Source organism: Rhagoletis zephyria, unplaced genomic scaffold, assembly GCF_001687245.7.
Source record: "Rhagoletis zephyria isolate East Lansing unplaced genomic scaffold, Rhagoletis_zephyria_1.1 Rzeph_scaffold_05531, whole genome shotgun sequence".
Classification (NCBI taxonomy): Eukaryota; Metazoa; Arthropoda; class Insecta; order Diptera; family Tephritidae; genus Rhagoletis; species Rhagoletis zephyria.
This window is the reverse complement of record NW_016162614.1, coordinates 15,914-30,055: the sequence shown is the minus strand read 5'-3', so window position 1 is coordinate 30,055 and position 14,142 is coordinate 15,914. Positions and strand designations below refer to the sequence as shown.

At 36.8% G+C, this 14,142-nt stretch overlaps 2 protein-coding genes across 2 annotated transcripts in view; one reads left to right on the top strand and one right to left on the bottom strand.

The window, feature by feature from the left end:
• Positions 1–243: 243 nt before the first annotated feature.
• On the bottom strand, positions 244–4,781 carry LOC108372198 (ribosomal protein S6 kinase-like 1). The gene is made up of 5 exons (XM_017627840.1): positions 4,422–4,781; positions 3,549–4,350; positions 1,680–2,634; positions 832–1,051; positions 244–766 (listed from the first exon to the last, which is right to left on the bottom strand). The coding sequence occupies exons 1-5, from the start codon at positions 4,515–4,517 to the stop codon at positions 512–514; spliced, it is 2,328 nt and encodes a 775-aa protein (XP_017483329.1). The 5' UTR covers positions 4,518–4,781; the 3' UTR covers positions 244–511.
• Positions 4,782–9,698: 4,917 nt separating this feature from the next.
• Cp190 (centrosome-associated zinc finger protein CP190) overlaps positions 9,699–14,142 on the top strand; it is a gene marked incomplete at its 3' end in the record, with an annotated part of 20,352 nt that continues 15,908 nt past the window's right edge. The window contains exons 1-3 of the mRNA XM_017627839.1: positions 9,699–10,129; positions 10,567–11,008; positions 11,069–12,368. Of these exons, the coding sequence (XP_017483328.1) occupies positions 10,607–11,008; positions 11,069–12,368 (1,702 nt within the window). The remainder of the gene's footprint in view (positions 10,130–10,566; positions 11,009–11,068; positions 12,369–14,142) is intronic.

Here is a 14,142-nt window from a genome sequence, read left to right as displayed (position 1 = left end):
TCCTGGCCAGTTTACTAATAGCGCTCTTACACGATATGTATTTTCATACGTAAATGCTACTTTTCTGATACGTTCCAATTTATGGTACATACGAGTAGATACAAAAGAGTAGCATTTACATATGCAAATACACATCGTGTAAGAGCGCTGTAAGCTCTCATCTTCTGACGAATCGTTGAACCAGAACTCAGTTGTACTCATTTTTACCAATGGAAGGCAGGTTTATTAAGCCTTCCTTTTTCCTTCATTTTAATTTGCACAAATTTACATAAATGTGTATAAGTGCACTATTTAGTTTGCTCGATTTGTAAGCAAGCTTCTCAGTGGTGCAAAATATACCATTGTGAACAACCTAAACGAGCGAAATACACAATAGCGCTATTATTTATCGAATGAGCGTCATAATGCCAAATGCAAATTCGTTCGATCAGCACTTTCGACCATAGTCGAAGATCGAATGCAACTCATAATAGGGGACTATACCTCCGCATATGAATCTATACACGTGTGCTTAAGAAATTCTACTATCTTTGCACCGATTGCGTTCGTTACTGTTACAACTAAATCCCGCGTCTGTAACAGCCTTCCAATTGGTACCCACAAAAAAATTATGTGCTTGTATTTGCTCAAAATCTGCCCGCTCCTCGGGCGACTGTTGTAAAAGTTTTTCCAACAAATCTCTGGCACACTCAGAGATTTCAATATTGTCAGGATATTGTACGCAACCGTACAAACTTATACAGCCAGGATGTGCCGATTTAAAGGGCTATAAAATAAATATTCAAATAGAAATAAGTGAACATGAATAGAATGTAAAAGGTTTTTATTTACCAGGCCGATTATCAACTGATAGAGTATAATGCCATAACTCCACCAATCAGATTTAAATGTTAGTGGACGTTCAGGAGCAACATAGTGGCCGGCTAATGCTGTGGGACTGTAAGCTTTATGAATATAATTGTCGGCATCGGTTAAACCTTCATTTTGATAAAAATATGAGAGCAATAATTGACCTTTGGCCCCTAGTAGCAAATTTTCCATGTGGAGATCACTAAAATAGAAAAAAGTAAAAATTAAAAGCTGTTGAGAAACGTTTACAGTGGCTAAATAATTAAAAATCTCATGTTGCAAATACCCAGCTAGCACATATAAATACATACATATGTACATAAGTAGCAAGAATAGGTTTGTTCGACACGAGACCACGGGTACCCGCGGTTGCCCAAAACAGCCCAGAGAGCGTTCCTCACGCTAGAAAAATGGGTAATAGAGAGCAAATACCTTCCACTTTTGGATCGTAAATGTCTTCTTCTTCGGGACCTATATCTTTGTTCTCTATATCGTGCATAAGTAGGTACATACACATCACGATGCAGAAAATGGAGGTGGCGCCATTCGCGGACCTTTTTCAGATTCAATGAAAATTTATCCAAATTAAATGAAACTTCCTCTTAAGAATGTTTCATTGAATCTGAAAAAGGTTTCATTTAATTTGAAAAATGTTTCGCTTTATCTGAAAAGGGTTTCATTTAATTTTAAAATGGTTTCGCCTAACCCGAAAAAGGTTTCATTTAATTTGAAAAGGGTTTAACTTAATTTGAAAATGGTTTCATTTGAACTGAAAATGCTATATATATTTTTTTTTTAATTTTTTCGTTGATCTCATTGTGGATACACACCTTAATATTACGCCTTTGCCATGTAAACTGTTTATAGCAACTGCTAGCTCACGAGCCCACTGTTTTAAACTAGCTTCCGGTATTTTGGTAGGTTTTGTTTTATCCTTGCTATTAGGCAAAGATGAGGCCGTTTCTGATGTAGACTCTTTAAATTGACTTTCACCTTTTTCAATCACCGCGTTTGGTGGATCTTCCAACTGTTTGATTTGATGTAAAGTTTTAGACACTGATTGTAGCAACTGTTGAGATGTGCGTACTATCTCACTGAACTCTAGCGACTCCGAAGTCGCTAATTTCGTGGAATCATCCGAATTTGCTTTGCGGGAACTCTTATTTTCGTCTGCGAATCTGGAATCATGAACACTTAAAATGCTAGCACTACTAGAAATATCCGCTTCAATTTGCTGTAAATTATTCTCAGCCTGCGTTTCATCAGGAAAAAGAACTGAGAAGTAATTATTTGCTCTCGAAACTACTGTGGGCGTATATGTCTGGATATATTCATATAGACTTCCTCCTTCAGCGTGCTTTAAGAGCAAGAAGATTTTTTGTTCAGATTGAAAGAGTGACAACAAATCGACCATATATGGCACATGTTGTGGCAAAAATACTGTTTGTGTAGGCATGTTACTGGAGGGCTTCTCAATGCCTTTCATCACATATGTGGTGCGCGGTTCAGGTTCTGTTACGCAATAAACTTGCATTACTCTATCGCCAAGTACTTTTAAAACTTTATACTTGGCCAAATGATTCCACGGACGTTCGAGGTATACGGTAGGTTTACCATCGATTGAACAATCCGTTACATCAATTGATAACTGGAAGTTGTTTTTACCACCAAAACCTCTATCGTTAGAATCACCATTCAAAAATTTTTCATAGATATCGTCGGCGCGTGCGAGATATTTTAAAATTTTAGCCTTTGCTATAAATTTCCGTTCGTCATTTGAATCATCTGTAAAAATCAAACATACAAAAATTCCAAATTATACATACATACATACTGCGCCCCAACCACAAAAATTAAAAAAAAAATCATCAAAATTTTACACTTTTTATGCAGGATTTTTAGAAANCAAAAAGATGTAAGCGAGATAAGCGATATAAAGTTCAAAAAAATTAAAAAAAAAAATCATCAAAATTTTACACTTTTTATGCAGGATTTTTAGAAAATTTTCGAGTCTGTCTCCCGCATTTTATTTCATGAGCAATTCATATTATATGGAAAAAAGTGCAAAAATTCGTCCCAAAAAAAATCTGAAAAATCAACGGGATTTTTTAGCCGTTTGAAGCTTGCACTTGCATACCCAAAAATGTTTCCAAAACAATGGATAAAAAGGTGAAATATTTGACGAACATTTGTTGAATATGAAGAGCTTATACCAATACAGAGCGTCATTCCAAGTTGAACTAAGTTGTGTTGATATTTGCACGTGATTGAGTTTATTTGCAAAGAAATAAAGAGTGAGAATATACCTTTCCAATAATACCTCATAAATCTAAATCCGTAAAGTTTGGGCTAAGCTATACAAGTTTTTCTTAAACCAATCTTTGAAAAAAGTTCAAAAATAGCATAAAAAATCTCATTATAATGATCCCGTTGAAATTTTTTCTTAATATTTGTATGCAAATTTTTTTTATATTTTTATGCGCATTTTTGTGCTTTTTTTAAGCTTGTTGTTGTTGTTGTAGCGGCTACAACTTGTCATCTGAGGTGATTTTTTTTTCAAAATATATTAAACAATTTTTATTCATAAAAAAAATCCGTTTCCATTGAAAAAAATACCATTTTTTATGGGGAGTGATGCAGTCTAATATACCTCTATACAAATATATATGTATATATATATACATATATTCTTTTTTTACCTTTTGACCCAATGAGCAACAGTTCAACGCCCCGTTTATATCGTACATGTGCCTCCTGATAGTCTAAATTTGCTTCAGCTTGTACAGCTTTACTGAATTCCAATGCAGCTTCATAAATATAATCGCTATCATCACTTTCGATTGAGGCCATCGGTGTCAAAAAGCGTTTATAATCCTTGCATACCGTCTGTTCAGGAATGATTTCTGTTCTCAAAATGGGTTCATCTGCAGGTTTATTTATTGGCGATGTAGTTTTAGCAGAATCATCACTTTTATTCTCTGTAATTGTATTTACAGTTTTAAAATTTCCAATTTTTTGGGGCGTTTTTTGCAAAGGGTCCAATAATGTGATGCTTGTGTCAATTTCATGCTGATCGTAACGCAAATCAAGTTTATCACATATTTCCACTATTGCTACGCCTTTTAAGTTATTCGCCTTATGTAAAGGATGTAATGGTGACGCATTTGGCGTTGGAGTCAAGGTGTTTAAACCTCGACTTGCTGTATTTCCAACTCCGGTGTGCTGTGCGTCGCTGAAAAATTGTGTAAACGCGTGGCATTTATAAAGAGCTGGATGCTGGGCTGCAAAGTCAAGTAATTGCAAAATGTATTCTTTACGACGAAGTATGATGTCTGCATCGAAACGTTTGAAAAAACTACAGTCGGTCGGTTCAGGCAATTGACCAGGTAATTTAAGAGTACGATGACGACGAGAAAGTTCCCGATGCAGTCGTTTAATATCATGGAATCTCTTCCAGGTTGTCAGGCATGTTAGAGCCTGTGGTAAGGACCTTGGGAAAACCTAAATTAAATTAGTATAATGCATTATGATTTTTATATTTGTGATTACAAATTGTATGTATATATATTTACAATTGATGTAATCTTATAAATGGTATAGCCGCCTTTGTGGGTTTGTGTATCCGTGACGGTGAAGTTATGAATCCAACCACCTAGATAAGGAGTCATTGTTTTCCTATACGGTATATTTATTTACATATTATTTATTAAAATTTAATTATGTTTTCATGGAATAATAGGAAATCCTTTGTAGAAAAACGAAACTTTTTGTTTTAAAGCGCTGCCATTAGGATTGCACACGATTCATCGATGTATTTGAAAAACCGATACATCGTTCATAAAATTCGATTCAAATATCGATGTTTGTTTGGAAAACCACAAACATCGCTGTTCATCATCAGTATTGCCAGAAAATTCGGGCCGATCGGCTAAATGGGCAAATAAACGGCTAAAAACGCCTATAATTTTTCAGTTATTCATGTTTTATTTGAATAAAGTTGAAAGACTAATAAACTCATTAAATTACTTTTAGTTAACAAAGGAAACTGTCGTTATACCTGATTATTTAAAGCTCTACATCAGAATTTATGTTTATATTACTTACATAAATATAAACACACGACAGTCGGATCTATGTAACCGGAACGACCCAGATTTATATTTGGCCAAGGACTGTCCATGAACCAACTAAGAAGATCACGCAATCGGAAAAGAATGAGTGCGATTATATTGGTATTTATTATAAAATATTAAGGGCCGGTTAATCAATGTCCGTTTAGCTCTAATCTGCGGTTAAACATCGTTATCGACGTCTTCGACTCCATGCATACAACAGGGAGTCGATAACTATGTTTAACCGGAGATTAGTGTTAACCAGACATTGAGTAACCGGCCCTTAAAGTGAAACTTGATGACAATAAGCAAAAAAAGTTTCTGAAATATGGTTTTAATCATGATAAAAACATAGCAAGGTAGAACCGTTCTCTCAATTTGTCGGCCATGATTTTTTTTTGAAGTTTGCCAACATTTTAAAATCATATAAAAGTGAAAATAAAAAATTTTTAAATTGTTCGAAATTGTTGTTGCTTGAGATTGAAAATGAAAATGTGTGTGTGAGTTTGTGAGTAAATTTAAAAATTAAATTGTTTGGAAACGTCAAACCCAGGTTTGCAACAGGAATATATGCCCGTTCCATTATTTCTTAAGGAAAGAGTGAGGCAACAGGCTGTGAAGTATCAAAAATGTCAAAATTCTTTATACACACACACGAAATAATTGCAATTTTTCTTGACCGTTTTCTTGAGAGCTGCATACAGGGCTTTAACAACAATTTTCTGGTAAACTATAAGTTTCCTCGCCGTCTGGTTTTCAGTTTTGTTATAAGTACGACCCCTCCACCCCCCTAAACAGTAATTTTGTTCAAAGCGTGGTGCACTCTCGCAAAGTTTCCCACAGGGAGATTACAACTTAGGGCCGGTTACTCAATGTCTGGTTAACACTAATCTGCGGTTAAACATCGTTATCGACGTCTTCGACTCCATGCATACAATGGGGAGTCGGTAACGTCGATAACTATGTTCAATCGGAGATAAGTTTTAACCAGACATTGAGTATCCGGCCCTTAAAGTGGCCAATTGTTCATGTTAAGGGCCGGTTACTCAATGTCTGGTTAACACTAATCTCCGTTTAAACATCATTATCGACGTGTTCGGCTCCATGCATATAACATGGAGTGGGTAACGTCGACAACGATGTTTTACCGGAGATTGGTGTTAACCAGACATTGAGTAACCGGCCCTAAGTATAAGAAAACAAAATTAAAAAGGCAAAAAGTAAAAAACAAACCCCGCCAATCACCTCACGTGAAAATGCTTGCAACTCACCAAACCTCTCAAGCTTTTGTTAAAATAGGGTATAAGTAGGGGCTATCACAGAAGCCATGGTAGTCCGTTTTTTTTTGTGAAATCTACAAAAATGCGATCACTGAATCCGAATTGCTACGACCGTCTGTATTCAAAGTATACGCTACGTTCGAAACTATTCGGATTCAGTGATACCATTTTCGTAGATTACACAAAAAATCTGACTACGATGGATTCTGTGATAGCCCTGGCAAGTATTCGAAATTTTAAAATAAAACAAAGTTTAATTTAGAAAGTTCAAACCAAAACAGTGTTAATTTATTTTTCTTACGGCACTGTCACACGGTCAGTATTTATTGACGTGATCCAAGTATCGCGATATTTATTGACGGTGTAGCATGCAGTATTGATGGATCGTGATCCATATCGCAAAATTTCTAAAAATTAATCTGGATCGCGGATCGCAATACCGTCAATAAATATTGAACGTGTAGCACTTTCANTACATTTCGTCAGTACATCTTGTACTCTCATAATGCNGAACATCGGCTCTGCCTTCGCTCTCGGGGCTTAAATTCTTTCAAAACAATTTTAATTAACATTGGAAATTTTAAAATAATTGTTGAAAGCATAATCTGTAAATTATACGTACAAAATAAAAATATTTTCTTGCGCGATCCATCAATCGTGATAATTACTGACCGTGTGACAGAGCCCTAAAAATTTTGAAATCTGGATCGCGGATCGCAATAATCTCTGATCTGCAAATTATTCATACAAAATAAAAAATATTTTCTTGCATCATAATAAGCGTTCAGTACAGAAACTATGCAAATACTGACGCGATAATTATTGAGCATGTAGCATTCGTGCACGATCCATCAATCCATCGATATGGATCGCGATCCAAATATGTATAGTGATAATTACTGACCGTGTGACGTGTGTGTTTACATGTTGCCTGCATTTACTTGGTGCTTGTAAGGAATAGTGAATGTATTTTCAATCTTTATATCCTTAAAGTCAAATTTGTGAAACAAAAATTCAATTTCCAAGAGTTTGCATTTAAGTGACAAAAACAAAAACAAACGCGAATCAACTGTTTCTTAAATTCTAGGCACGAAATGTGGTTTTTTGCGTTCCCGTACTTCTGGATATTATGTTCCATTTTTGAGAGAAAACTTTTCGCTTATTCTCTAATTACCGGATCCGGACCGGATTGTTAAGGAAAGAACCTATTAGGCCTTCTTCTTCCTGTCCGAAACAACCGGAACTTTTTCTCCGGGTAAAAATGGATAAAGCGCCAAAGTGCATATCAGCTGTTTTGTGTTTACATGTTGCCTGCATTTACTTGGTGCTTTTAAGGAATAGTGAATGTATTTTAAATCTTTATATTCTTAAAATAAAATTTGTGAAACAAAAATTCAATTTCCAAGTGTGACAAAAACAATAACAACGCGAATCAACTGTTTCTCAAATTCTGGGCACGAAATGTGGTTTTTTGCGTACCCGTACCTCTGGATTATGTTCCATTTTTGAGAGAAAACTTTTCGCTTATTCTCTAATTACCGGATCCGGTCCGGATTGTTATGGAAAGAACTTTTTATGAACGATGTATCGATTTTTCAAATCCATTGATGTATCGTGTGCAACCCTAAATACAATTCCGGAAATTGCTTATTGTGAATCATTAATGAGCAAAAAGAAGAAAAACAAACGTCAATAGCTTTGTTTCTTAACAGATAATAGCTGCATTTTTTTGTAAGCGAGCGACAAAAAAAAAAATTATCACAAATTTCTGCTAGAAAACGTTCCTTACGCGCTTATTTTTTTGACTCTCTTGCTAATTTCTGCTAGTAAAATTTTTAAATAATTTTTTTAACTGGGAATTGTCGATTCGTGTTATTTTTGCACGTTTAGCTTAACATATGTACAGATTAGGCTGCAATTTAGTTTGGCATCCCCGGAGTTCCGCATTAAGGTAGCTATGGAACGATAGAGGGAGTTCTCCTCATTGCAAATATATACACTTTTAGCCGCAGCAGGCTTCTAGTTTTTAAGTTATTTGTTGTTAAAGTTTGTAAATTGAACTAACCTCTCGGCGCCATTTCACACAATAAACACTTTATTTATGTGCACACTTTAGCAAAATAGTTGCATTAAAACCCCGGCCTGAGATTTCCACTTTAATATACATTCTTAATTAATTAATTAAGTAAAACGCGTTTATAAATGTCTTCACAAACGTTTGCACATTTCACATACAAGCAGAAATAACAATGGCTGACAGTAACACAAAATGTATGCTACCATACGTTAAAAAAATACACAAATAAGAATAAGTGTACAATACGTACATATATTGCTCTTATTAAAAATAATAATATTAGGATCGATAGGGGTCTTACTCCTGATCATAACGGTATTATTTTTTTTGGGTGGAAATAATATTTACTGGTGTTATTGTAGTTCAAATCACACAAATGTAGAAAACGTACATCGTTAATTTGATAAATAATGAAAATTTTTAATAAAAAATCGCGCGATTTTTTATTAAAAATTTTCGCCTGCGGCGCTTGTCCGTTTTTTTTATTGGGGGTATTTAACCCCATACCCTCCTTTACTACTAATTCAACGCTGAGCAGGAAAATGGGTACGATATAAACTATTCTCTTTTATTGTTATTTTCTTAGATGTGGCCTAATGTCAGTGTGAAACCATGGTTGAATCAACGGTTCTGTATTCACAANTATTTTTTTGACTCTCTTGCTAATTTCTGCTAGTAAAATTTTTAAATAATTTTTTTAACTGGGAATTGTCGATTCGTGTTATTTTTGCACGTTTAGCATAACATATGTACAGATTAGGCTGCAATTTAGTTTGGCATCCCCGGAGTTCCGCATTAAGGTAGCTATGGAACGATAGAGGGAGTTCTCCTCATTGCAAATATATACACTTTTAGCCGCAGCAGGCTTCTAGTTTTTAAGTTATTTGTTGTTAAAGTTTGTAAATTGAACTAACCTCTCGGCGCCATTTCACACAATAAACACTTTATTTATGTGCNGGACACTATGTCGTACAGGAACAGTTTCCTGTAAAATCCTGAAGTACCTGGAACAAGTGGAACAAGTTTTACAGGATATTCGTTCTTGGTAAGAAGAAGTAAGTCTGCACGATGTACAACATCGCGTTTAACCCGGTCAGATCTGTTCCGATTGGTACATCTTTATATTAAAGCAATACAACAACCCAGCCGAAATTCAGCTTCACAAAACCCTAATTTTGCCATTCTCTTATCGTTCGTTCGTCGGCTGTCGTAGTTTTCTTGGTCTCCCTATTCACAAACTTGCTGTCAAAACTGNTTATCGTTATCTGTCGTAGTTTTCTTGGTCTCCCTATTCACAAACTTGCTGTCAAAACTGTAGTCAACAAGTTTGACAGGATATTCGTTCTTGGTAAGAAGAAGTAAGTCTGCACGATGTACAACATCGCGTTTTTGCGTGATCTTGTATTTTTGGTTCATGACGGAAACCCGATATGCTGCAACCTCCGAAAAATAAAGCAGATTGCGTCTGTGTGACATACCCACCTAAATTGTGAATGGCTAGTTTATCCAATACACATACCATTAAATATGGCGTAAAATGGCGTTTCGTTCAATCTCCGTCAAGTAGCCATATTGGTTCTTGTTTTCGGAAAATACCAAACGACGAGTAATTTTTTCGTTTTCTCTGCATTTTCGTAGGATTCATTTTCAGCGGTTGCAGTAAGTGGCAAAAGCAGATTAAAATAAATTTGCCACAAAAATAAATGTTGTAAACATTTTTCATTCGAATTTTGACGTTTTGTAACGCGAGGCCGTTAAGATTTATCAACTATCATAAACCAACAGAGCACACGAGAAATAAGTGAAAAAAAGTAAATGAAAAAATGTTAAATATGTATATAATTGGTTAAGTTGGTTTTATTAATAGCATTATTGTACATGGTTGGAAGTGTAGATACTTTGTGAGACTAGTTTTCCGGACACATTAATACAAGGACTACTACTATGGCCATCGAAATATCTAAAAGGTGCCTGCATTGCAGTACAGTTTCTCATACTTGTTAAATACGCCGATTTAGTTGAGTACTGTGATGGCAATGTTGGAATGTTCGTGACACGCTCTTGGGGTGCGGAGCATCTTAACGAATTTTTGTTGTGCTTTTGGTTGAACTTTACTTGCGCCTATCAGTTTAAAAGCTAACTCAGTTCTTTGACTCGATTTTGTGAAACAATCTTAGGGACTAAAATCTGTTTTATAAGAATGTTTAATATTAGTGTACAACGATAATGTTTTTTTCTGCATTTGCAGTTGTAAATAACTTGGTTCCTCTATCGAAATTGCCAACAGAATGGGGGAAATCAAATCCGTAAAAGTAGACAACTGGGGAGTCTTCTTCCTCCAGAAACTGCAAAACTTCTTTAATAAGACCGACTATTGTGACCTCACACTACAGTTTCGGGATAACTCGCAGTTGAAGGTACATCGTCTAGTATTGAGCGCTTGTACTGATTTCTTCAACGTGTTGGAGCAAACTTGCGAAATGGTGGACGATGCTCTCATCATGCCTAATGAGCTGCAAGCCGATGTTGTAGTACCCATCGTAAACTTCATGTACACTGGGACATTGGAATTCGAATTAAAAATGTATGGCAAGCTGCTACGCACGGCTAAGGATATGAACATGACTGTTCTGTTAAAATTGCTCGAAGCACATCGCCGTACAATGGAGGGTGTAAATCGCTTACAGCGGGTGAGTAAAAAGTATTGTTTTGCTTTTATTTCAAAACCATAAAAAATTCTCTATCCATAGCCACCTAGCCCAAAACCATTACGTCGGCGTGTTCCTGCTGCAACAAGCTTGCCTCAACAGCAACCAAACGTTCAACAACATCGCGTACTAACATCACCAAACAGTGTTTCTGGATTGCAGCGTCCCATCGTTCAAACAAAAACTATAAGTACTAGTTCATCTACTACTATGAATTTGCCACAACAAACTCAATACAGGCAACAGATAGGATCAACATCTCTAATAAGAACAATGCGTGCCAGTAATACCAATAATATGCAAGGTCGTACACAATACGTCAATCAGCCTGCACATGAAAGTCATGAAACTATTATAAAACAAGAGCCAGAAGAAATAACCCCCCCATCACCTTTTGAACAGCTTCGCAAAGGTTACAATAACAACAAGCGTCCAGCCAATAATGCTTTGGTATCACCGCCAGCTAAGAAGCTTAATATTGAAGACGTTAAAGAGTTTGCTGAGCAGCAACGTATGAGAAAACAAATTGCCGCAGAATATGGCGACGATCAGGGCGAATACGAGAACAGCATGATGGAGGATGACATACACAATGATGATGATGATGACGATTTGGCCACCACATCGGCCACTGCAAGTACCATAGCAGGTATGCAAGCATCCACATCGCGACAAACACAGCTGCAACATGGTGCTACTACAATCACCATTAATCAAAATGAAAAGCCGCCCACTATCGTCGTAAAAGACAGTTCCAATTCCAAAATGAACCATGCGAAAATAATTAAAGAAGTACTTCGGCAGTATCCGCATTTGGTGAAGAGTAATAAAAATATAAAATTGAAGATAATGCCTAGCTCTGGAGATCAACCGCAGAAGATTATTGTAAAGAAAGAACAACTGGAGCATATTTCAAGTGATCCACAATGTCCATCTTCATCGTCCCAATCCCAGTCAGTTTTACGCGTACAGAGCTCATCTCAGACATTGTTAAAACCCTTAGAAAAACTTCAAGCAACTGTACATCAATCTACACCTCCACCTCTACCTGTGGCACAAAAAATGTCCCCAATTCAACCAAAACTACAAACAACATCACCAACTTCTGCCACATCTGGGACTGGCACAGCAACATCATCAGCACTTCCAGCACAAAAGCGTCGTATCGATAGTAAAACAATGCATGCTTTAATTGCATTAGGAGCAGAAAACACCACTGGCCCTTGGTTGTGTCTCCGCTGTGGAGTCAACGGACGGCCTATAAGTATTCCATCGTATCGAGGTTTTCGCCGTCACTTGATAAACACACACAAAGAATACATTGATCCGGCACTCTGTGAACATTGTGGCTGGCGTTCAAGTACTAAACGTGAGCTGNAGTCAACGGACGGCCTATAAGTATTCCATCGTATCGAGGTTTTCGCCGTCACTTGATAAACACCCACAAAGAATACATTGATCCGGCACTCTGTGAACATTGTGGCTGGCGTTCAAGTACTAAACGTGAGCTGCACTTCCACATGGAGATAGAACACAAGATTAAGACCACTTCTTACACTTTCCCAAAGTGTTTGTTATGCTCTAATCAGTTTTTGGATACAAATGCGCTAAATCAACATATGGTTGACGCCCACCCGGATGAGAACAAGCAGCAATGTATTTACTGTAACAAAATTTTTGCACGTGAACTACAACTATATAACCATATGAAGACCTACCACAAGAAACAGGCCCTCGAAGATGGTATTATCGATTATTCAGACGATGAGTTATTTGAACCGCCGACAACCACGGAAATTACAGCATCAGAGGTGCAAGAAAATATATCAAAGGAGAAAAAGGAGTCAAAGATAAAAATAATATCTGACATTAGTCTACCCAGCGCCGGATCGATATTGAAACTTGAGGGCGGCAATGTAGCTACAGACTCACGTCCACAAATAGGTATATCTGGCGATCAGCAAGAATTTATGGAAACGAACGAAAGCAACATTATAACTAGCGAACCCAAATTTGTTACTGTCGATGGCAACGAGATGGTTTTAACTGATGAACAACGCCAAGAGATCATGGCTCAATTGAATCAGGAACATGGAACTGGTGGGGTTGTGATGGTATTAAACGAGCCTGCTGAGTACACGGCGGAAGCAACACCATTGACTTCAAGTCATGATGCATTGGAATGCTGCAATGAAAAACAACCAGCTGAACACGAAGCTGATCACAGCGCTGAACGCCAGCCTGAAGATCAAATAATGGACGAAGAAACTCGAAATCCCCCTGCCGAGAGCTCAACAGCGGATGAAGATTTTGATGATAATCAGATATATAATGAACTGCATACCGCTCAAGGTGGACAAGGCGATTCAGATATAACAGCAGAGATGGGTACAACGGAAGTTACTGATGATAAAAAAAACACTTCGGCAGGAAGTGCAATGGATGAAAGCAAGGAATCGATTGAAAATTTGGAGTGGGCCGAAAATTTGATCAGCGCCCATGAGTTGGCCGATCAAGAGGAAATGGAAGCGGATAAGAAAGACAGAGTATGTGGTGCATACATACATATGTACATAAAATGCCAACATATTGTATAAGGATATTTAAAATCGAAATTTAAAATTCGTTTCATTTATTTTTACAGGATAATAAAGGCGACGATGCAATAAACCAAAAGTTAAAAGAATTGACTGGTGACTGGTCGGAAGACGATAATGATGAGGATCAACAGGAAGCAGCAATTTCGCCAATCGCCGAGGTCGATGCACCGGAAGACTCCACTAATACTGTTCAGAATATAGTAGAAGGGAATGAAGAAAATATTTTGGATAACCAGAAGAAAACTGTTGAAGAACATGTGGAGAAACCTAAAGAGCTGCCTGAAAAATCCAATGAACCAGAAGACGCAGTAGCCGGAAGTGACATTCTAGACCCAGCTGAAGATAATATTATTACCCAAGATGTTGATCCCGGCTACACAAATACAAACGCAGATGATTCGAAGGGTGAAGAAGATGATTTAGACGCACTTATGAAAAATTTGCATAAGGATGATGCTGATTTAACCGATATTAAAGGCCATGAAGCAGAGAACCAGGCGCAAACAATGGATGATA